The 23,343-nt window shown below is 55.6% G+C and overlaps 7 protein-coding genes and 1 pseudogene across 7 annotated transcripts in view; 4 read left to right on the plus strand and 4 right to left on the minus strand.

Annotated features, from left to right (window-relative positions):
• Window positions 1-242: 242 nt before the first annotated feature.
• On the plus strand, window positions 243-1,945 carry ACA1_093110 (uncharacterized protein; the record flags this gene model as incomplete). The annotated part of the gene is made up of 10 exons (XM_004334741.1): window positions 243-312; window positions 385-446; window positions 601-713; window positions 784-964; window positions 1,058-1,156; window positions 1,220-1,329; window positions 1,421-1,497; window positions 1,557-1,639; window positions 1,704-1,775; window positions 1,853-1,945. 10 exons carry the CDS (start codon window positions 243-245, stop codon window positions 1,943-1,945), a joined length of 960 nt encoding a protein of 319 aa, XP_004334789.1.
• Window positions 1,946-2,029: 84 nt separating this feature from the next.
• On the minus strand, window positions 2,030-7,825 carry ACA1_093120 (annotated as a pseudogene).
• A 262-nt stretch (window positions 7,826-8,087) lies between these two features.
• Window positions 8,088-10,110, plus strand: ACA1_093130 (tryptophan-tRNA ligase; the record flags this gene model as incomplete). The annotated part of the gene is made up of 7 exons (XM_004334742.1): window positions 8,088-8,320; window positions 8,474-8,593; window positions 8,687-8,869; window positions 8,981-9,185; window positions 9,442-9,615; window positions 9,709-9,849; window positions 9,949-10,110. 7 exons carry the CDS (start codon window positions 8,088-8,090, stop codon window positions 10,108-10,110), a joined length of 1,218 nt encoding a protein of 405 aa, XP_004334790.1.
• A 107-nt stretch (window positions 10,111-10,217) lies between these two features.
• On the minus strand, window positions 10,218-12,135 carry ACA1_093140 (base excision DNA repair protein, HhHGPD subfamily protein; the record flags this gene model as incomplete). Its single annotated transcript, XM_004334743.1, has 5 exons — window positions 10,218-10,613; window positions 10,685-10,794; window positions 10,876-11,102; window positions 11,309-11,381; window positions 11,457-12,135. The coding sequence occupies 5 exons, from the start codon at window positions 12,133-12,135 to the stop codon at window positions 10,218-10,220; spliced, it is 1,485 nt and encodes a 494-aa protein (XP_004334791.1).
• A 789-nt stretch (window positions 12,136-12,924) lies between these two features.
• On the plus strand, window positions 12,925-16,127 carry ACA1_093150 (PAS domain Sbox domain containing protein; the record flags this gene model as incomplete). The annotated part of the gene is made up of 13 exons (XM_004334744.1): window positions 12,925-12,996; window positions 13,115-13,215; window positions 13,386-13,461; window positions 13,544-13,796; window positions 13,878-13,977; window positions 14,095-14,362; window positions 14,452-14,874; window positions 14,962-15,058; window positions 15,165-15,290; window positions 15,384-15,519; window positions 15,629-15,780; window positions 15,862-15,989; window positions 16,080-16,127. 13 exons carry the CDS (start codon window positions 12,925-12,927, stop codon window positions 16,125-16,127), a joined length of 1,980 nt encoding a protein of 659 aa, XP_004334792.1.
• Window positions 16,128-16,325: 198 nt separating this feature from the next.
• On the minus strand, window positions 16,326-18,413 carry ACA1_093160 (guanine nucleotidebinding protein g(i), alpha-1 subunit; the record flags this gene model as incomplete). Its single annotated transcript, XM_004334745.1, has 8 exons — window positions 16,326-16,525; window positions 16,646-16,763; window positions 16,877-17,009; window positions 17,128-17,289; window positions 17,390-17,505; window positions 17,580-17,666; window positions 17,767-17,940; window positions 18,294-18,413. The coding sequence occupies 8 exons, from the start codon at window positions 18,411-18,413 to the stop codon at window positions 16,326-16,328; spliced, it is 1,110 nt and encodes a 369-aa protein (XP_004334793.1).
• Window positions 18,414-18,752: 339 nt separating this feature from the next.
• ACA1_093170 (kelch repeat-containing protein) lies at window positions 18,753-20,425 on the plus strand (the record flags this gene model as incomplete). The annotated part of the gene is made up of 7 exons (XM_004334746.1): window positions 18,753-18,952; window positions 19,072-19,220; window positions 19,332-19,463; window positions 19,524-19,676; window positions 19,748-19,906; window positions 20,016-20,180; window positions 20,259-20,425. 7 exons carry the CDS (start codon window positions 18,753-18,755, stop codon window positions 20,423-20,425), a joined length of 1,125 nt encoding a protein of 374 aa, XP_004334794.1.
• Window positions 20,426-22,918: 2,493 nt separating this feature from the next.
• Window positions 22,919-23,343, minus strand: part of ACA1_093180 (uncharacterized protein) — a gene marked incomplete at both ends in the record, with an annotated part of 3,341 nt that continues 2,916 nt past the window's right edge. Inside the window, one exon of the mRNA XM_004334747.1 lies at window positions 22,919-23,317. Coding sequence (XP_004334795.1) covers window positions 22,919-23,317 — 399 coding nt within the window. The remainder of the gene's footprint in view (window positions 23,318-23,343) is intronic.

The raw sequence follows: 23,343 nt of genomic DNA on the forward strand, positions 1-23,343 counted from the left end.
TTTTCCTTTTCCTTTTCCTTTTGCAAGCTTTTCATTGAAGCCCAAAAAACCGGACAAAAAGCTCGGACCAGGCAAACGGCCGAAAGAGGGTTTGGTTGTACGCTCACCATGCAACATCATCACTGGTTTTTTTACCTGGATTCTTTTCGGAGTTACCGATGTCCCCGGTTGGTTTGGTTGGCCTGTCTTAAACCCACTCTCCGCCGAGGTTCAACAACAACACCACCACCAAGTGCAGCAACATGTTGAAGCCGGCCGCGCTTGCCGTCCTCTTCCTCTTTGCCCTTTCAGCTGCCCTGGCCACACCCGGCCGTACCACACCCAGTTCACAAACTAGCAACGGATCACTCTCTAAACGATCACCTCTTTATTGATGTTGATCAGGCCTGGCCCCACTTCACGTGGCGACAGATCCTTCGCAGCGCGTTCCAGGCGAGTACCTGGTCGTTCTTGTTGACGAACTCACCGGTCCACTCTGTACACCACTACCTCTCCACTTCATCAACTGCTTCTGTCTTCTCCCCCTCAACCACAGTCGTATTGCTTGGCTCACTCGGAGTTATAACTACCAATGTTCACTTTCTTTTAGTCGAGCTGCAGGTGGCCACCTTGAAGTCGATCGCCGACGCTGCGAGGGACGGGAGCGCGCTCAAGCATGTCTACTCCATTGACGCCGACGGGTCGCGCCTGCTCCTCTTCAAGCTCTCCTCCACGTACAGTCAACGCCGATCTCCATAGACATCATCGCCCACAGCTACTAACGAACGAGGAACACATCTCTAGGTCTCTGTTCAAGATTAGGGCTCACCCCTCTGTGGCCTTGGTCGAAGAGAACCAGTCCATCTACATGGACAAGGTCTGCTACACGCAGAAGGTCACTGCCGACCTGTCCAAGCGCCTCCTCGCCTGCCCGTGGACGGAAATCCACACCTCGGCCCACTTCGTTGATGTCACTCTGCGACAGGTTAGTACACTGTAACAGTGTGTGCCACTTTTACTAATCAACCTTTTAATGATTATGTTTTGGTTGATGTTCACACCTGGTTGTTTGTGTCAGCCGAACACTGGCAAGTGGAGGAATGTGAAGCTGCTTAAATACCTCGATGGTTTCTACATCGTGCTGCCCACCGACCAGAGCAGTGTCTCGTCCTATAAGGTATCACTCGCCTAGACCAGACCCGGATACTTCGTATCTTACCAACAACACCCTTGTGGGCAGTGCCCGACGCGCCTCCGAGGCTCCATGTCCGACATCGTGACCACGTGGTTCGCCGTTCGCTTCGATCCTGCAAACTTCACAGTCAACACGGGCGACTACACCTTCGTCAAGTACATGACCCCCCCCCCGCCGGCGTTCAAGATTGCATGTGTTGGTTGGGTGAGTCTCTTCTTGGGTTCTCAATCGGCCCTATGCTATCAGGACCACCGGGTACAACGCGCACCACAAGGACATGGGCCCCGATGCTGCCACGCACGTCCCCTTCGCGACCTGCTTTGGTGCCTTCCCCCCCTCTCCCACTTTCCTCCGTCCTCCACTGACCAGTCTCCTGCGACAGGCTGCGAAGCTCCCTCACGAAACGACGGCCGCGCCGTGGTGGACCTGCGCGGCACCCCGTTCACGGTCCTCGACAACTTTAAAGTACGTCCTACCGCTGACCACCCAAAACATGGCCATTGTTGATGTTAACGTTGGGACCTTGCAGTACTCTGGCTACATCGCCTTCGGGACGTGGACCTATTCGAACAACGCCCAATTGGTCGACCTCACCGGCGGGGTACCAGCTTCCCCCTCTCGTGGCCTTCGCCCTGCCAACTGAGATCACTGACTTTGGAGTGGTGGTGGGAATTCAAGGGCTACTGCGGCTGGACAGCACCGGTCAAGGCGGCGGACAACGAGAGCCTGGCGTGCAACGGCGGTTGGCACCTTCAGCTCGGCCTTCTGTGAGCACCTCCAGTCCGGCTCTTGCACCATGGCAATGTTTGATTTCAATTTTAAAACAAGTTTTGTTGTTTTTGAATGGACGCCAACTCAAGAAGGGGAGTAGGCCTGGGGGACGGCCACGTAGAGAAAGTCGCGCACGAGGCAGCACTGGAAGGGCTCGTTGGGTCCGGTCTGCAGCAGAGGCCTCTTGCCCTCCGCATCCAGCGTGTACACGTACCTGTGCGAGAAACCCACGCCAGTCAACACCACACGCACACAAACACGCACACGCACACGTACCACCGCACACGCACACGCACGCGCGCGCGCGCGCGCACACACACACACACACACACAAACACGAGGAGCAGGAGCGTGGGTACGGCAGGCGGAGACAAAGGAAGCTGTTGGGCGGCAGCGCAATCTCCAGGCCAGTCTCGAAACTGTGCTTCGGCCCGGTTGGGGAGGTGCTAGCCGCCGCTGCCGCACCTCCGGCCTTGGCAGTCGCCTGCTGCTGAGTCGGTTGGGCGGGCGACCACTGATTTTGGGGCGACTCAGTTGTGTGTGTGTGTGTGTGTGTCATGTGGTGTGTGTGTGTGTGTCATGTGTGTGTGTGTGTGTGTCGTGTGTGTGTGTGTGTGTCGTGTGTGTGTCGTGTGTGTGTCGTGTGCGCGCGCGGCGTGAGTACCTGAATGCGAGGGCGGAGGAGAATGCTCTCGGGCTGGTTGGGCGTGACGAAGTAGAGCCGCTGCAGCTGCGCCAGGGCCGGAGCGACCTTCTGGCAACAGCTCGCGCCGGTGCACGGCGCGTAGAGAGGGACGTCCGAGTTAAGACGCACGCGCTGATCGCCCTTCTGCATCAATGGTATCAGATACCGCACACGCACACACAACCACCGCACACGCACATGCACCACCGCACACGCATGTTTTTCCAGAGGGAAAGCGCATACGTTTTTCATGCGATAGTGACGATCCTGCTTGTGCGCTTTCGAGGGGAGGGCCAGGAAGCGGTGGCCGGCCGGGCATTCGTACTCGAAGCCCAACAGCACACTTACAAACGTCGCTTGCGGTCTGTTTACGGCCACACACGCACCACACGCACACGACGCACCGCACACACACAACACGCGCACCGCACACGCAGCCAGCGCGCATGAGGAGTGTACGGGCAAGCTTGAAAGAGAGCGTGTGGTCGGAAGTGTGAACCGTTCGATCTTGTTGGCTGGCGGAGGGAAGTCGATGGCCGCGTCGCGCTCGTAATCGCCGTCGTAGGCCGCGTCCCTGTCTCCCTTCCGTCGCTGCCTCTCGCGTCGTCGCATCGGCGAACGCGGCGGCGACGTCGCCCTACGACGCCACGCGGCCACACACACGTGACACGTCAACACGCCACGTCAGCACCCCCAGCGTGGCACGCCACCTTAACATACAAACGTTGTATGTACCGTGCGGCGGCGGGGAGAGCGGAGGCTGCGGCGGGCGCGATGGCGGTCGACGTGGGCACGGCGAGGCCGAGGTTGGAGGCCGCCACGTGGAGCGCGTGGCCCTTGCTCTCGAGGAACTTCTGGCGGCGGTGCATCACCGCCAGCTCCAGCGCCGTGCCCACGCTCGTCTCGGCCTTGGCGCCTGGCGTGCGAATGACGCGTCAGCGCACGACACGACACACGCGCGACCGCACACGCACACGACCACATGTACGCACCTGACGCGGAGAGAGTAGAGGTGATGGCGCCGACTTCGTCGGAAATGGCGGCGAACAGGGTGGCGAAGCCCGCGGCCGAGTCGGGCAGCGGGGCGGCCCGGTGTTGGCCCCGACCACCTACGGCGGCGGCCGGGGCTGCCGCTGCTGACGTGGCACCTGTGGTTGCTGACGTGGCACTCGGCTGCTGCTGCTGTTGGCCCAGCATGTGGGCGGTGTTGGGTATGGGGTAGTAGTGGCAGGGCACGTTCATGAACGAAAGGTGGTTGAAGCCCTGTACGAAGCCCTCGAACGGCAGACCCGCCTCCCGACGGTACAGCGACGCCGGACCCACACGGCACAGCGACCTGCGCACCATGCGTGCGGGAATTGAGCATGTGTCGTGTCGCGTGTCGCGTGTGTGCGTGTGTGTGCGTGTGTGCGTGTGTGCGTGTGTCGTGTGTGCGTGTGTGCGTGTGTGCGTGTGTGTGCGTGTGTGTGCGTGTGTGTCGTGTTGGTACCAGGAGGGGAAGGAAGGAAAGGAAAAGCTGAAGTCCGGGTCCGGTCCGCCGATGGAGCGGGCGAGAGGAAACTCGAAGAGGATGGCCTCCCGACAGCAGTCCATCAGGAAGAAGTCGTAATTGGCCTCCTTCGCATCAAATGGATCCTCTCTGCGCGCGGCACGCGTGTCAGATATCGAGCAGGACGCACAACACGCGACACGACACACTCGACACACACACACACGCGCACCTTATTCTCCTGGACCGCCCACAGTTACACGCGTGGAGAGCACGATGCGCGGACGAGTGCGGAATGCAGCGTTCCTACGTGTGCGTGTGTGGGGGAGGAGGTAACTGTTGAGAAACCGCAGCAGTGCCGGCAGGCGCCTGCGCGAGCGAATACCTCGTAATTGGCTTCCTCGTCGTCGTAGCCTGGCTCCGCGTCAACGTCGCCTTCTCGCTCACCCTCCTCTGCGTTGTTATCGTCGTCATCGTCATCGTGACGTTCTTCGTCGTCATCGTCGTCGTTGCCACCGTCGTCGTCGTCATCGATGTCGTCGTCGTCACGCGACCGACTTCGCAGCCGATCGCGGTCTCGAGGCCTCACCTCCTCCACCCCCTCTTCCTCTTCATAGTCTTTATCTTCAACCGTGTCCCTTCGCTGCGCGCCGCGTCGTCGCGGGTCGTCCCTGCTTGGATGAACGGCCCCGACCCCGCCCCGCGCTCTCGGCTGCGGCTGCGGCCTGCGCCGCCGGCGCTCCGTGTTGCCCTTGGCCAAGGGCGGAGGCAGCGAAGAGACGGAGGCCTCTGCCGCGGGCGTGGTCGATGACACCGCGCCGTCGGCTGGCACCGTGTGAATGCGGTACGTGCACGGTCGGCCCGTGAGACTGTGCGCGTGTGCGGTCGTGTGCGTGCGGTCGTGTGGTGTGCGTGTGCGGTCGTGCGTTATGATAAGGGACGGCTGATAGTGTTGACCCAGTATTTGGGGGTACCTGAGGGCGTCACAGAGGCGTCGGCCGTTCTCCCAGAATTTGGTGCACTCCTCTTTGAGCCGCGCGATGAACGTCTCCACAGCGGGACCGCGTGCGTTCTGATAGAAATAACGAAGCGCCTTGTCCAACTGCGCACATACATGACACCACGACACGCACGCGTTAAGAAAAGCTGCGTCGACTCCCTGCGCATGTGCGGTGGTGCGCGTGCGCGCGTGCGTGTCGTGCGTGCCTGCTTTTCATGGACCGACGAGGGGTAGCACTGCGGAAGGTCTCGCACGTAGGTCTCCTTGGCCGCTGGCAATGCCTGCATGCAACGGCTACGTCCCATTGACACGCGTCAGTTGAACTTCAACATTGTTTAAACACCAGTGTATTATTAATAATAATATGAATTAGAAAGTGGCATGTGCGCACCTTTGGGAGAACTTGTACTCGGGGTCGAGAAAGCTCTTCAGCTTGTCGTGGACCACGGCGGTGGTGCGCGCCTTGTGTCCTCCCCGCTTGGTGGGGTACAGGAAGAACTGCTGCAGCGTGAGACACCCGACGTAGAAATCGCTTGACGACGCCAACTGTGCGCGAGTGCGGTGGTGTGTGCGTGTGCGGTTCGGGGCGGTTGGGCTTGAGATCAGCCTGCAGCACTACTAGAGTTGGAGGGAGAAGGGGATCGGAACCTCAATGCGCTTGGAGGCCGCTTGCGCCTTGGTCGCTTTGGCTTGGCCCAGGAGCAACTCGCGCAGCTTGAGTACGTCTGTGCAGTACGCGCCATCAGTCGATGCTCTTGGTACTCACAACAACAACACACAACACACAACACACAACCACACACACACACAACCACACACACACACACACACCACACACACACACACACACACACACACACACACACACACACACACACACCACACACACACACACACACACACGGGTGGCGATCAATGTACCTTGCCGATAGACATTGTGGTGGAGCCAGGGGAAGTCGAGCTGCGGCGAGGCCGACGAGGTGTCGGATAGGAATCCCGCCAGCGGATCAAAGTGCTCGAACGGGTCCTCCTCCGGCGCACGGATCATGTGTACCAGCCGTTGCGAGTCCAACGTAAAGAGCTGGACGCTGCGATTTCGAATATGTGTGAGAACACACACGACACACGACACGCACGACACACACGACACACGAGTTTCAAATGTGCACGACACGTGCGCGTGTGTGTGTGCGGGTACCTGCTCTCGGACGATGGCAGCACCCGGGATCGGCGTATGAGATAGCGGACCTGTGCTTCGAGCGAATATCGCATCTTCTCTGCCACCGACCGCTGGCTCAGGTCCTGCTGTCACACAGACACCATTCACCGGAATCGAAATGAGTACTGCGCTCAAAACAAACGCAACACAAACGAAACGCAAACACAAAAACAAACACAAAGCATAGCACGTCACCTGAGTGGAGTCCCTGTCGCGCTGGGCGTCCTCGCGAAGAAATGGAGGCACGACATTCTGCAAAGAGGAGTGACAGTGTCACGACCGAAAATGTTGGCTCTTGGGAGGAAGCTAGACAACACACACACACCACCACACCACACACACACAGAGAGAGAGAGAGAGAGAGAGAGCGTACCATGTTGAAGACGAAAGAGAGCGCCGGGACGCATCGTCCCGGCGTGTAAGCTGAGGCCTGCTTGAACTCGGGCAGATGGGCGCAGGTCTCCAGAAAGCTGGTCATGGCCGGACCCATCATTTGTTTGACGGTCTGCAGAGTGCGAAAGAGCCGCAGGTACTTGAGGTTGAAGGTCATCCCGTGGTTGACGACCTGATCGGGTCATCACGAAGAACGAAGAACAAAGAAGAAGAGCGAAGAGATGGAGTGAGTGAGTGAGTGAGTGAGTGAGTGAGTGAGTGAGTGAGTGAGTGAGTGAATTATTGAATTAATGAATGAATCTGGGCTGCCGGAGTACCAGCATGAAATGGCAGACGTGGAACATGAAGAGCATGGCCTTCAAGTGGTGATACTCCTTCTTCGCCAATAGGAGATGAAAGTCCTGCAGTGTGTTGACACCAACGGTGAGACCCAGCATGCAAGGCAACAAACTGGTGGGTGAGGGCGGAGAGAAAGAGGTACGGAGTGGTTCATGTTTGGGTCGAGCCCCTCGACCAGGTCGGCGAACACGTCGCTGTCGTGAATCGAGACCAGGTTGAGGTAGACCACGTTCTGTTCCGCGCTGTGGTACATCTCAATCCGACACTGCGCTCGCCGCGGTGCCGCGCCAGTCACACGAATCAGCGACCCGACACAAACACAACCAAGCAAGCACTCATGGCTCGCTGGGGCAGATCAAGCAGCGTACATGGCCCTCTTCGCTGTGGCCGCTGCCCGAGGTCTTGTCATCCAAGTCAAACGCCTGCCACAACGCGCAACGTTATGCACCGCACACAACTGCGCACGCACACGACACCACTGCACACGCACACGGCACGACCGCACACGCAGGCGAATGAATGGTGGAGAGGCGTGCCTGGGGCAGGGCAGAGTCGGCGAGAATGCCCAGCAGGCGCGCTTTACCGTGGAGCGAGCCACCCAGGAGGCCCACGACGACGACGCGGTTGCCGCCCAGCCGCAGGGCGGCGAGTGTCTCCTTGCTGGGTTCCTTTCGGCCAGCGGGCACCGCCCCCGCCTTCTTACGGTTCTGTTTCAGCATGTCCGGCCGCGGGTAGATCGCGTGCGCCCTCTCCATCTCGCGTAAAGGGAAATGTGCCAATTATAATTTATAAATGCAATAATAATCTGTCTCTTGTCGCTCTAATTCATCAAAATATAATAATGATTTATATCTCGGTCATTTTTCTGGTATCCAATTCAAGGTCATTTTCTTTTTGTTTCTCTGTGTTGTCCTTTCTCAGTAATTTCTAAACTCCTTTTCTCCACAGTAAATAAATCATTTGCATAAATAATTATTTTTTTTTGTTGGATCTTCAATCACAAGCAAGCGGAAGAAGATGGAGAGCACTGCAGCAACCAACGTGGCACCGGTACCCGAGGCGGAGGGCAAGGTCGAGCAGAACATTACGCCGTGGGAGGTGGAGAGCGGCGAGAGCGGCATCGATTACAACAAGCTGATCGATCAATTCGGCTGCACGCCCATCGATGAGGCTCTCCTCCAGCGCATGGAGCGCGTCACCGGCAAGCCCGTCCACCCCTGGTTGAAGCGTGGCCTCTTCTTCTCACACCGGTACCAACCAATCCTCAATTATTTTTTGGTTTCCTTCCTACTCGCTGATTAATCGCTCTAAATAATTCAATCAATTTTCACGTCTTATATCTCTCTTCGTTTGAAGCAGCTGTAATTCAATTCATTGATGAAATCACAATATGTTCCGTGTAGAGCGCTCAATGAGATCTTGGATGCCGCGGAGGCCAAACAGCCCTTCTACCTCTACACCGGTCGCGGCCCCTCGTCGGAGGCCCTCCATCTTGGCCACATGATCCCCTTCATGTTCACCAAGTACGCACCCACTCCACACCGCACACACCACACGACATTGTCACATTGCACACGCGACGCTGTACCCAAGTACTGACGACTGAACGCGTGCAGGTACCTGCAGGACGCCTTCGACGTCCCGCTGGTGATCCAGATGACCGACGATGAGAAGTTCCTGTGGAAGGATCTCACCCTGGAGGAGGCCCACCGCCTCACCTACGAGAACGTCAAGGACATCATCGCCGTCGGCTTCGATCCCAGGAAGACCTTCATCTTCTCCGATCTCGAATACGTCGGGTACTCTACTCACCCCGTTCTGTGTGTGTGCGGTGTGTGCGTGTGTGTGTGTGTGTGTGTGTCGCTCGCGTGTGTCGTGCGCTCACACGGGATTCATTCGCGGGTGTACAGACACATGTACCCGAACATCGTAAAGATCCAGAAGTGCGTGACGACGTCGCAGGTCAAGGCCATCTTCGGCTTCACCGATTCGGACAACATCGGCAAGTACGCGTACCCGGCCGTCCAGGCCGCGCCCTCCTTCTCGAGCTCGTTCCCGCACATCTTCGGTCGCAACAGCAACGTCCGCTGTCTCATCCCCTGCGCCATCGATCAGGTACCACCATCCGCCCTTCACCATTTTTGCGTGCGGCCAGTGATGCGATTCGTGAAATGACGTTGACAACACTCTTTACATTCATGAGAACACAACTACCAAAAACCACACAACATTATGACCTTTATTTTATGTATAAGCATATGTTGGTGGTGATGAGGCCTACTATTATATCGTTGTTTCTAAAGTGTATGTGTATTGTTGTGGAATGCCACACACTCACACACACACACACACCGGTTATGTGTGCGTACAGGATCCGTTCTTCCGCATGACTAGGGACGTGGCGCCGCGCATCGGTTTCCTCAAGCCGGCCGTGATCCACTCCAAGTTCTTCCCGGCCCTGCAGGGACCCAAGACGAAGATGAGCGCCAGCACCCCCGGCTCCGCCATCTTCATGACCGACAAGCCCGACGAGATCAAGAGAAAGGTTCGCCTCATCCTCGTCATCGTCGTTGTCGATGCGTTCTTCTTGACTGACCTCCGTTCGCGGTCATGTCGCGTCGTCGTCGCCGGTCTCTAGGTGGCCAAGTACGCCTTCTCGGGTGGCAGGGAGACGGTGGAGGAGCACAGGAGGCTGGGCGGCAACTGCGACGTTGACGTTCCCTACCAGTACCTCTCCATCTTCTGCTTCGACGACTCGAAGCTCAACCGGATTCGCGAGGTTCGTTTCTCCGCACACACCACACGACACAACACATACACACGCACACAACACACGGGTCGCGTTGTCGCTGACGATCGTGGCCACGGTCCACAACAGGAGTACTCGAGCGGCCGGATGCTCACGGGAGAGATCAAGAAGGAGCTGGTGGACGTGCTCACGCCCATCGTGCTCGAGCACCAGCGCGCCCGACTGGCCGTCACCGACGAAGTCGTCAAGACCTTCCTCACCCCTCGCCGCCTCGAGTTCGGCAAAAACTAGGTCCCTTCCAACCACCATCACATCACTACGATCGCGAATACATAACTGGCCTTATCGGAGTTGGGTGAAGTGCTATCGACCTTCTATTATTTTTTTGTTTTAGGTGCTCAAACCACGTCTTCGATGTCGCCGATGTTGGTGGAGGCTGGTGGTGCGCTTCGCCTTCGCCGCTTGGCCACCCTCTTGGTCGTGCCGCCTGCTGCCGTGTCGTCCTTCGCTTTGGCTCTTTTGCCCCGCCGGCTCCTTGTCGGCTCTTCGAAGTCTTCGTCGTCATCATCTACCTTTTTCTCTTGCTTGGCTTTCTTCTTCCCTTTCGTCTTGGCGGCTCCTGCTCCGCTTTTCTCCTTTCGACTTCGCTTGCTCTTCTTCCCCTTCTTCTTGTTGTCTACGACATCATCTTCGCTGTTGTCGGCCATCTCCTGCTCCTTCTTGAGCGTCTGACCGTAGCGGCAGTCGTCGCGCAGCACGCATTCGCCGCACTTGGGCGAGCGGGCCTTGCACACCTTCACAGCGACAAAGACGACGATGGTGAATTAGCGATGGTCTTCGAGAGGCATTGGTGGTTCGCACGTACCTGCTTGCCGTGGCGAATGAGGAGCACGTGCATGTCGCGCTTGATCTCATCTGGCATCGTCGCATTCATGAACTCGTAGGTCTGCTCCCTGGTCGTCCCTCGCACAAATCCTGCAGCGCAGCAAAACCGACACAGCGACACACTACGTGAGCGATCAATTGGTCTGAGGGAAAGAAGGTGAGAGCTAATACCGAGGCGGGTCGAGACGCGATGAACGTGCGTGTCGACGGGGAAGTCGGCGCGCTTCATGTTGAACATGAGCACGCACGAGGCGGTCTTGGGGCCGATGCCCTTGTACTTGGTGAGCGCATGCTTGACCTCCTCGGTGGGCATGTCCCTCAGGTGCTCCAGCGAGAGCTCGCCGTCCCTCTCCTCGTGCAGCTGGTTGAGCAGCCCTTGGATGATTCCGCCCTTTCGCCTGCAAACAAAAACAAGAGAATTCGAAAAAAATAAAGATTGGGTCGACAACGGCAGGATTTGAACCTGCGCGGGGAGACCCCAGTAGATTTCGAGTCTACCGCCTTAACCACTCGGCCACGTTGTCCTTACGGACTCATCTCCCCTCCGCAGTGGAAATGGTGGCCATTGCGTGTGCGATTGGTGTGCGGTTGGTGGATGACGTACTGTGCGAGGCCGCCTGTGCGGATGACGTCAGCCAGCTGCGATGGCTTTGCGGTGCGCACGCGCTCCCAATCCTCTGTTGGCCGGACGAACGAAAGAAAGATGGTAAGTGGGATCAACCACAGTGGAGCGGGTGTGGCCGGACAAGCACCCTTGTAGGCACGCTGGAGGTTGGCCCAGGCCGCGGAGGAGTTGCGGTCGGTGGTGTTCTGCGAGAGCACGGTGCTGATGAGACTAGCCAGGACCGTCTTCTGTCCCCCGCACACGTTGGTCTTCTTCTTCTCCTTCTCAATCCCCGTATGCATTGGTGCAGCTGACTTCTTCCCGCGCGTGTCGGCCTCGTCTCCAGCTTGGCCCGCAGCACCACCTTCGTCGTTTTCAGTCTTTATCTCTAGCTTGGGCCGCTTGCGTCGGTCGGGGTTGCGGCGCTGAGGTGTGGGTGGCTGCTCCACCTTCACCACCACCTCATCTTCTTCTTCTTCTTTAGACATCTCCTCGACTTTATCCATTTCTTCCTCCTCTCTCTCCAGCTCCTTCTCTTCCTCTTCCTCACTCATCTGATCATCCTCATCTTGCCCCTCCTTCTTCATCTCCATCTTCATCGTCATCTTGTTCTTCTCATCTTTCACGAGCAGCCAGGTGCCGGGGTAGTGCTGGGCCAGCTTCCGGTGCACCTCCCGGTAGAACGCCTTGAGCTCATCGTCCGTGCGGCCGCCCGCGATCGCATGCACGATCTGCTGGGGCTTCGCCTCCACCTCAATCTTGATCTCATCGCCCTCAAGTGTAGCTGCCTCCTGCACTGGCGTGGTTGCATCTTCATTGCGAATCATGATGCGAATGTGAATGGGGATGCGTGCAGCAGGCGAGAAGCTGTTTGGTCGGGCGCTGCCAAGGTACTGCAGACCGGTCGACCGGTTTGCAGAGATGACGTGTACGAGCGCGCAAGAAGGAGTTGAGGTTGCCAACAGGCTCTGCGCATACGAGAGTAAAGAATAAAGAATCGCCCACTGCCAAACTCAATTTTTATTCCCTCATGATTTGATTTCTAGCGCAGGGTGTTCGTCATCTTGTGTTCCAGGAAAAAAAGAATGAAGGGAAATGAAAGGAAGTGAAATTGAACAAAGACAGGCCAGATGGGGCACAGAGGTTTGTATTTTGAAGGCCAACTTCTCCAAAGGATGCACCTCAGGGGTTATGGAAAACATGAGTGGTGTAAGGAAACTGGTAACACAAGTACAAGCTGCTTTTTAGGGTCGTGGATCCATCTCAGCGCAACAGTGTACCATTGGCCACAACAACTTCTCACAGTTATGTATGAAAGTTCAGCGTGGTGCACCACTGCCTGCCCTCAGTATTTTTGACTTGACTCGGAGGCGAAGTGCCGCTCCGGAGGTACGGAAGGAAAGAGAAAAAGAACGCGAGCAAATCTTTGCGGAGATCAACTCCATTCACTCATTAACGAAGAGCGGCAGCCATGCGTTCCAGCCGTGAGACAGCTCCGATCCTGAAGACAGGTTCGTCTCTCTATTTTGAACTCTATTCCGACCTTCAAATCAGTTTTTTTTGTACCAATTGACCTTTCAAATCACATTCAACCAGGCGAGTTGAGCAAGAAGGGGATGTGGGGACGATGGAAGGATCGCTACTTCGTCCTGCAGCCGCCCCTCCTGCTCGAGTACCACTCCGCCAAGGTTCGGTCTTTCCTGTGGCCCAAATAACCAAAATAGAAAACTCGTGTCCCCGGTAACCTTCTGGCGGCGTCAAAGTGCTGACCACGCACGCACACGCACACGCGCGCCACCTATGCAGCACGCCAAGGCAGGGAAGGTGGCGCACTCGCTGACCCTGTCCGAGATCACGATCTGCAAGGCCGAGGGCATCAATGGCCAGTCCTTCTCTTTCGCGCTCAGGTACAGCACAACATGCATTTGCTTACGGCAATCACATCATAACCTCCATTCCTGATCATATGATCTGGATCTGGTGTGTGGTGTGTGTGTGTCGTGCGTGTCGTGCGTGTGTCGTGTGTGTGTGGTGTGTGTGTCGTGTGCGGGCCTGGCCTCGTGTACGTATCATGCAGGCGCAAGAGCAAGGAATCGTTTTTCCTGGCGTCAGATAAGGAGCAAGAGATGGTGGAGTGGATCCGATTGATGGCCGTACGCCCTGCCTTCACCACTCCCACGCCGCGTGGCGCCGGTGGAGTTTGCACTGACCCGTTCAGGCGACTGATTTTGGCAGCCGCACGTGATGAGCGTGAACGACGAGTGGGCGGTGGACGACGAGGGCCTCGAGAAGGAGGTCGAGGCGGTCTGCGTGACCAATGAGAACGGGTACTTCCTCGCGGCCAACGAGATCTTCTGCGCCATGACGGGCTTCACCAAGGAGGAGCTGCTCGGCAAGCCCTGCACGCTCATCATGCCGGCCTCCATCGCCTCCAAGCACGAGAGCTACATGTCCAACTACCTAAAGACCGGCATCAAGCGACTCATCGGTACCCTCATCACTCCATTTAATAATAATAATAAATCACTTTTATTTTGTTAATTATGATAATAATTAATAATTCCCTCAGGCAAGCCCAGGCGGCTGGCCGTGAAGCGAAAGAATGACTCGCTGTTCCTGTGCGAGCTGTCTTTGGGCGAGGTCATCGACCAACAAAAATCGCTCCGACGGTACAAGACATGTGTGGCGTGTGTGGCATGCGTGTATGCATGCATGCATGCGTGTCGTGTGTGTCGTGTGCGGTGGCGTATGCGGGTTTGTGCTCATTATGTCGCGTGTGGTTAAAGGTATGTGGTGCATTTGCGCCCGATCATCGTCTCGGAGAAGCTGGGCAACAGTACGGAGGAGGACACGACCGAAACCATGGACGACCTGTCCGACATGAGCGAGTCCACTGAGTCCACGGCGCTGGAGGACAGCGGCAAGCTGGCGCGCATCAAGGAAAAGCGTCGGGAGGCCGTGAGCCTTCCGCTGGACATGAAACAGCCGACCGACGCCTCCAAGGGCTTCGGCTCCGACTCACACAGGCGAACGCTCAGCATCGAGAAATTCAAGGTAAACACACGACACACACAACACGCATGGCACAACACACAGGGTGAACGTTGCCTAATCGTTGGTTATTGTTGTTTGTGGACGAACAGAAAAAGAGCAAGTCGGCGCGCACCTCGCGAGACACGTCGCGGGACACGTCGCGCGAGGCCTCCAGCGAGAGCGAGGGCGAGGACGGGGGCGGCCACGTGTTTGGCCGCAAGAGCTTCTCGGGCCTGGGCGTCATCGCCGAGGAGCAGGACGCCGACGGGGCCACGCCGCACAGCGAGACGCCCCGCGGCCGGCGCTCCGGTTTCTGCAGCGGGACCAACAGCCACGAGATGAACGCGACGTCGGCGGCGGTACCCTACCACCCGCTCATCGACAAGGTGGGCAAGGTGTTCGACGACCGGGTGGCGGCGTTCAAGCAGTCCCTCAAGCGCAGCCTCCAGGAGGAGATGACCACCGTGCTCGCGCGAGTGGACCTGCTCGACGCCGAGCTCACCGAGACCAAGCGACGCGCCGAGCTCAACCGAGTGCATACAAACACCCAGTCATTCCTTGCATCCCTTTGTTGGCTGACTTGATACTTGTGGCTGGTCCTGTGGTGTGGACCGCTCCAGCTACAACGGAATGCAGCGCTAGCGATGGTGCTCGATCCGGAGAACAAGATCATGAAGAAGATCAAGAGGGCGGTCACGGCCGAGGTCAAGAGCACAGGTAAACGAATTTTTCTAGACATATAAATAAGTACATATTTCTATTCTAGGTTTATATTGTTAATTTATTCTATAATTGATTAAAGACTTTAAAACAAAATAAACAGATGACGAGAAGCTGCTCTTCCGGATGGACTCGAAGGCCACGAAGAAGGTGATCTCCTTCATGACGGCTGTGGGACTCGAGTACTTGGAGAAGGCCCTGGGCACCATCATCCGCAAGATCTGCGAAGGTACTCGCGCCGCTCTCACTCAACCAAACCCCACATTCTCATCGCGACACGCATTCTCATGACATGACACGACACACGGCACCCCCCGACCAGATCAACTGCTGAGCTATGAAGTCAACAACCGATTACTCGACCCCACCGACGACCGACAGCAGAACCGCGACCAGCTGCGGTGCATCAGCGAGATGTTCGCCACCGCCCTGGTCAGCTCTGTGGACGCCGTTCCTCCGTACGCCCCCCTTTTATATATATTTATAGTTATTATTAATTGAATTTCTTTTCAATTTGGAATTTTATCTTTAATTAATTAAATGATTTTATTTATTTATTTATAATAGGGAATTTTGTGAGCTGTTCAAGCACGTCAAGAAGGAGTCGGAGACGAAGTGGACCGGCAAGGTGGCCTACTACCAGCCCATCGGTGGCCTTTTCTTCCTCCGCTTCATCAACGCCGCCGTCGTCTCCCCTTCGTTCTTCGGGCTCGTCCAAGGTACTACCCCCCCCTCTGCTTTTCGATGCCTCCGCCGCGGAAAGGCACTCAACGCTCAGCTGTTGTTGTTGTTTGTGCCAGGCGAGATCGGGTTCAGGCCGCAGAGAGGTCTGATCCTGGTGTCCAAGCTGCTGCAGTACGTGGTCAACGGTCTCACCTTCGAACCCGGCCACGAGCTCTACGACTTCAACGACTTTGTAGTGGCCCAGGTAACCTCTTCTTCTCCTCCTCCCTGTTCTGCTTTTTTCCTGGCCTTCTCTACACAGACTGATTCACTTCTTTCTTTCTTTTGCATTCAGATGCCTGCATTTGAGGCCTTCATTGACAACATCCTGGCCAGGCAATGAGATGCACACTTTGTAGAGGGATGGTTACCAGCAAAAAGTACATTAGGCGCTTGAAATAAGACAGTGGACTACTCGTGTAAAAGTACATCAGGTGCTCTAGAGAAGAAGGTGAAGGAGAAGAAGAAGAACGTAGATGATGATAGATGGCATTGACTGTGCTCAGGGGCTCTTGTGAGAGTGATGATGGTGACGCTGACCCTAGACGCTGCCGCCGAAGCCGCCGAGGGCGTCGAGTGCGTCCCGGAGGAGGATGGACTTGACGGCCTGCCACACGACCTCGACGTTGGTGGTGTCGGTGGCCTGCGTGACGTGGACGTAGACCTCGCCCTCCCGCTCCTCCCCCGCCTTCAGGAACTTCTGCTCGAGGAACTTGATGCCCGCCTTGTAGTTCTTCCCGCCTGCACCACCCAACAACTCTCTCTTTAGCTTCGACCAAATTCTGTTGCGTTCGTGTCGTGTGCGTGCCGTGTGCGTGTCGTGTCATTGCGCGTGTTGTGTGTCGTGTCGTGTCGACGCACCCTTGTATTCGGGGAAACACGTGGCGAGGTCGACCTCTTGGATCTTCTTCTCGAAGAGATCCTTCTTGTTGAGGAACAAGATGATGGGCACGTGCCTCATGGCCCTGTGCTTGGCGATCTGCAATTAAATAAAACACGAAGCATTGTTATCGTCCATTTTAATAATAATAATAATAATAATAATAATAATAAAAAGTAATAACAATGGTAAGCGAGTGGGCGTGTGCGTACGGTCTTGAACAGCTCGAACGAGTCGATCATGCGGTTGGTTGCGCCGTCCTCCTCGAGCACGAGATCGTAGTCGCTCGATGACACGCAGTAGATGATCGCCGTCACGTCGGAGAAGAGGGGCAACCACTTGCTCCTGCACTCAGTGCATCATAAGGTGAGCTCGGTGTGTGCGGTGGTGACGTGTGCGGTGGTGACGTGTGCGGTGGTGCGTGCGTGCGGCGCTGTTGGACGTAAGAAAGAAGAAAGCGAACCTTTCGCCCTTCTGGCCGCCGACGTCGATGATGTTGAAGTTGACCCCGGCGTGCTCGAACGTAGTCTCGGAAACGGCGGTCGTGCGGAGGCGCGCCAGAAGGATGTCCACGTTGTTGGGCTCATACCGGCTCGACACGATCTCGTCCAGCTTCTTCAAATAGCTGTTTAATGTGTGCGTGTTGTGTGTTGTGTGTGTGTGTCGTATGCGATGAAAGGTTCAGTTGCGATTCACACGCGACCGCGCGTAGAGAGTGCACGTACTAGGGAATGGAGTCGAGGACGGCGAGCTCCTTGGCCTGTTTGATGATACTGTCCGTGGCCGCATCGTTCCAGATCTCTTGAATTTCTGCAGCCAGCGACTCGTCGATCGCATACGTCTACACCGCACACACGCGCGCGCGCGGTTCAAGTTAGTTATTATTATTATTATTTTATTTTTGGTTGGCCGAACCTTGACGTGCATGTTGGCGACCTCGATTTCCTCCATCGCCACGCTCTTCTTGACCCGGTAGGCGTCGTACAGTTTGTGTCCGAGAGCCTGTTCGACAACACGTGTTAACACAACACACACAACGCACGACACACGCAACACACACAACGCACAACACACGCAACGCACATGAGACATGCAGCCGTACATCGACATTGGAGTCGGAGAAGTTGAAGGAGTGTTGGTGAGCGGCGTGGATGAGGTCGAGAGTGGAGTCGATGATGTTGGTGTGGATGATGGCCTTGTAGTTCTGCTTCTCCCGCTCGGAGAACCCGAACATGTGCAGGATCTTCATCTGCTTACAGAAGGTGGACTTGCCCGACTGGTGGTTCACAACACAGAACGCGCGTTCGACCATCGCACATACACCACCGCACACGCCAAACAACACGATCGGGTCAGTGAGCTCGGGCCAAAAGGCTTTCGGTTCAAATAGGAAAAGAATTGGCCAATGGAACGAATGAAACGAGATAACCAAAAAAAAACAAAAAACAAACAATAAATAATACAACAAAATAAATAATATAACAAAATAAATACGCGAGCCGTCGATTCGATTGTATTTATTTATCTTATTATTTTAGTTTGATTAACTGGAGTTGGATTATCACTTGTAAAGGGAGGAGAAGAAAGAATATAATTTAACGCCGAGTTTGGGTGAAAGGAGGGACAAACCTGGCCCGATCCGAGCATGAGGAGGGTGGTCTGCTTGGCCATCTTCTTCTTTTCGTTCCGGAGCATCTTGTCGATGTCCTGCGACCGCTTCTTCTGCTCCTTCGCCGACAGCGCCTCCATCCTTCGCTCTTTTGGTGATCTGACTGGGTGTCTTGTCTCGTTATTTTTTTCAATCCTTTTCTTTCTCCCCCGCTTCGAACGACGAACAGCGCAAATCCTTTTTTCTTGACCTGGTCCCTCTGCCACAAACAGGCACACCGTGCTTGCACCACCGTGTCGTGTTCATTTCAAATTTAATACCTAAATTGAAAGTCGACAAATTCATTCTTTGCATTTCATCGAATTTATGCGAAATCGTAATTCGTTCTATTTTCTTTTGACACTTTCTGTGATGAAACCAACAAACACACCAGCTTGCCAAACTGCAGTTAGGGCAAAGAAGACAAAGAACACAAAAAGATGGAAGACCACGGGGCTGAAGACCAGGTGTCAGCCAGGACAGAGGAGAAAGAGGAGGCCAGGCGGGAAATTGTGGCGACGGAGGTGGAGGTGAGCTGCCACCCAATACACGGGGACGGCGACGGGCCGGAGCTCACCGGCTTCTTCTCCTCCGGTCACTCGTGCGACTACATCGACGCCTCGGCCTCGCACGGCGCACGGTACCACCTTCCCTCCTTCTTACCACAATGGTTGCAAGGCACTTAAGGCTGTTATGCAACCGACCAATGATGTGCTCAACAAACGTTGATTGCTGATTGGGTGGCGTGGTGGCGCAAAGGTTGTTTGTGTTTGGTGGCCACGTGGGCCGCTATGCCGGGAGGGACGACGGCGCGGTGCGGACCAACCAGCTGCTGGTCCTCCACAACGCACACACGCTCGGGGCCGACGAGGCCAGCGGCGACGGCACCTCGCCCACCTGGGAAAAGGGTGCGCCTTCTTCGCCATCTCGTCAACCTTCGATCACGGAACCCGCTCACTCTCTTGTGTGTGTGTGCGGTGTGTGTCGTGCGTGTGCGGTGTGTGTCGTGCGGGACACAGTGTCGTTGGGTAAGGTGAAGGGCAGAGCGGGTCACGCGAGCTTCGTGCGGAACGGCAAGCTGTACATTCACGGGGGCTACGACACCGGCCACCGCGTGCTCTCCGACCTGATCGAGATCGACCCCTCTTCGAGTACGTGCTGCCGCACACGCACGCACGCAGATGCACAATGGCCTGACCGGCGCCCAACAGGCAGTTACGAGTATCGGTCGGTGCCCTACGAGTCGGTCGTGCAGAACGTGGAGCGGCGATGGCACTGCTCGTATCATATCAACAACAAACTCATCCTGCACGGCGGATGGAACTCTTTCGGCGCCCTTAACAGCCTCGTCTCCCTCGACCTTGGTACCTTGTGTCGTGCGTGTCGTGCGTGTCGTGCGTGTCATGTGCGCTAACAGTTGTTTTCAAATGGACAGACACCATGAAATGGGACACGCTGGCGTGGGAGAACGGACCTTCGCCACGACGATGGCACACGCTCTCCCCGATACCCGGGCACCCGGAGCGACTGTTCTCCTACGGCGGCTACGACGCACCCAAGCACCCGCTCAACGACTCCTTCATTCTCGATCTCGGTACAGCACACCGACAACAATCCAAACGTGCTCCGCGACACCAACACTCACACGTGCGCCGTGTGCGGCGTGTGCGATGGTGCGTGTGCGTGTCGTGCGGCGAACGCAGGCGCCCAGCAGTGGGTGGAGCCAGTTATGAGGGGTGACATTCCCGGACCCCTGTGCCGACACACGCTCACCACCCTGCCCGGGCAGAGCCTCAAGCAGATGATACTCATCGGCGGATCCAAGAACGATGGCGGCACCAACAAGGAGATCCGAATTCTTCACACAGGTATTAAGCTTCTTTTTTCCATATACATTTCAATACATCATATCTTGTGATTTTAACGGTGTGATGGACTGGTTATAGACGACATGAGGTGGGAGCTGGTCAAGGACGCGGGTCACCTGTTCCCGGTCATTCGAAGAGGCCACCTGGCCACCCCCGTCGCCGATCGGGGCATCATCATCAGCGGCGGGTTTGCAGCCGAGTACATCACACCCTTCTACTGGCTCGACGCCCGCATGCTACGATGACCACAGCCTGGCGTTAATAACAATACAAACGCAACGCATCACCTCTCCTGACCTATGCTCCAGCTCAGCCCTCTGGTAGACGCTTCACTGGTAAAGCTGCTGTTTTGTTGCAGAAGGAGATCCTTAAATATAGTAAAATAATAGACATATATATATTTCCCAAGCTTTGTGGAAGAGCTCCAGACTTCATCCGCTGTCTTTGCAAGTCCCCTTGTCCTCCCTGTCCGCTTCTTCCTCCGTATGGTCTTTTCCTGTGGTGCTTGTGTCTCCTTCTGTTGGTTCTCTGTTGTCCAGGTGGGTTGTGGTTCTCTCTGGCGCATCTGTCTGCGAATGGTTGGGCTCAATGGCCGCCTCCTTCTTTGAGGCGCCGGCCAAGTCCTGAGTCGCCCTGGGGCAGGGGAGGCGAGACACAACGAACACGTTTACACGTGTGAATCAATCATGGATTATGGAGAGCATAAGGCCAAGTACCCACACACGGTGCAGTAGAGCGCGAAGCTCCTGTTGGTGTAGGTGCAGCTCTTGCATGACCAGCCCCTAATCGTGAGCCAGGCCATTGATTTTGCGTTCTGAAGAGCCCAGAAAAAGAAAATAGGGCTACTCACATTACAATGTAACGAGCTTCTCGGGAGGGCTGCATTACATGGCTGTCTACTGAAAGGCCAAAGTCCAGAGCAGCAATACTACCAGAGGCTTCACCAAACGAGCCCAAGGTACAACGCCTAATGCTGCAGCCCCTGACAGTAACACTGTGTAAGGGTGGGAGGCCCAACTAACAACGAAAGGAGAGTGTAGCACAAAGGTGACCAAAGAGGCCCAACGCACATGGAAGAAGACGATCGCAAAGAAGCAAAAGGATACGGCACGGTGGATTCCCGGGTGGTCGCCCACCCCAGTACTAACACCGCCTGGCGCAGCTTAACTTCGCTGTTCGGATGGGAAGCGGTGCTTTCTGCGCAGTATGGCCGTATCCAACATTGCCTACATTGATGCTCCTCATGACATGGCAGTAATCAGTGGCCAAAAAAAAAACAAGCAATGTTCTGATTTTCCTGATCATGTATGCATACATGATAAACTACATATTGGTAGGTCAAACATGTAGTCATTGTGTATGTGTATGTGATAAAGTAGATGTATGGTTTTAGGGTTTCTGTTGTTGTGTATGATTGGTGCAAGTCACCCTGCCATCAGCCTTGGCCAACAACAAGGAACTGTTGAAGCTCCTGAAGGCAGTAACTGCCTCATTGATGGCCCAGTTACAGCATCATATCTCTCATTATGATGGTATTTTAATATATTCATTGCAGTTGCACACATGGACTGAACTTCATTCTTCACATTTGTGCTGAATTGGAGCACTATTCCTGAAGATAAAATTCCACCACCACACCTCTATCTCAGACTGATAAAATCACTTTTAACTCCACACATTTCAAGTTTTTGTGAAATCTTTTGGATCTCCAGTTCCTCAATATCACTTATCAGCAGTGGTCTACATTCTTGATTTATAGGGCAGTTTTGAAGAGTTGGAATGTTTCAACATCTCACACAATTTTAGCACAAGAAAATTTCTACAGTCATTTGTGACCTCTCATTTCAAATGAGCACAAGTTCTTGGAGGACATGATGACAGCCAAATCAGCAGGGGAGAACTCAGGCAGGCTGGCAGGCCATGTTCCAACACAATGCAACCAAGCAACCACTGCAGCAACCATTCCCCAGAGTGCAAAAATGTAAGTTGCTCTCAGATGCAGGCAACTGATCTGTTGGGCTGGGTGCTTGTCTTCCCAAATTCAAGGTTACTTTTGTGTGACACTGCCTCTGTTTGAGGAGATCCAATTTTGAGCAACAGATCAGCAGTTTGAAATACTTTTCTCTTGTTTTTCCAAGTTTGGTGTGTCAATTGAGAAAATTATGCTGCCCCACAAAACCCCTCAAAAGAGGCAGTTTCTAGTGTGGATCCACATGCTTGCAGGCCAGGTGGCCAGCTTGTGGAAGGTCACATCTCTTCTGAGGTTGCTGTCCTTGTGGCTGTATTACTGCCATGTCATGAGGAGCATTAATGTAGGCAATGTTGGATACGGCCATACTGCGCAGAAAGCACCGCTTCCCATCCGAACAGCGAAGTTAAGCTGCGCCAGGCGGTGTTAGTACTGGGGTGGGCGACCACCCGGGAATCCACCGTGCCGTATCCTTTTGCTTCTTTGCGATCGTCTTCTTCTTTTCGGGTGGGTACTGTGGGTACAGATCGTCTTCCTTTGGCCAACGTACTGATGATGGCAGCAAAGCGCGCCTCTGCGGTTGTGTAGCGCGGTTGGTTTGGACGTTGGACGGCTTCGCCGGGCGTCACGCAAATGATGCAGATGGTATGAATGGTGCCTGGTGGGGCGCCAGAAAACAACGGAGGTGAGAAATGCGACGAAGAGCGAACGTGGTCCTCTCTATCTAGGGCGCCCAAAGAATCCGGATCAGATGTCATGCTTTGAGCATTTACTGAGCGGCGTCGGAGAGAAGGCCGTAGTAGCGGGCCAACCAGTAGGGCAGCAGGAAGGGCGTCGGCGCCTGTTCGCTGTGTCCGCTGCCCCCGTCGGGCTCGAACGGGTCGGCGTTCCACAGGAGCAGCGCGCCCTCGTCCCACGGCAGCACGGGCGGCCGGTAGTCGGTGCCGGCGAAGCGGTTGGCCTGCTCGGTCCAGATCAGGTCGAGCCGCTGACTGTTGCGCACCGGCCAGTGCACCAGGGAAAGCGGCCAGCGGCGCAGCGTCCAGGCCGCGGCGCCCATCGTGTCCGACTCGGGCGAACCCATGTTGTCGACAGACGACAATGACGACGATGAGAGGAATGTAGAGGCGGACAGATAGACGACATTCCAGAGCGAAGACCGGACGGGCTGCACGATGGCGTAGTAGCGGCTGA

The sequence above is a fragment of the Acanthamoeba castellanii genome (genome assembly GCF_000313135.1).
Source record: "Acanthamoeba castellanii str. Neff unplaced genomic scaffold scf7180000084645, whole genome shotgun sequence".
Taxonomy (NCBI): Eukaryota; Discosea; order Longamoebia; family Acanthamoebidae; genus Acanthamoeba; species Acanthamoeba castellanii.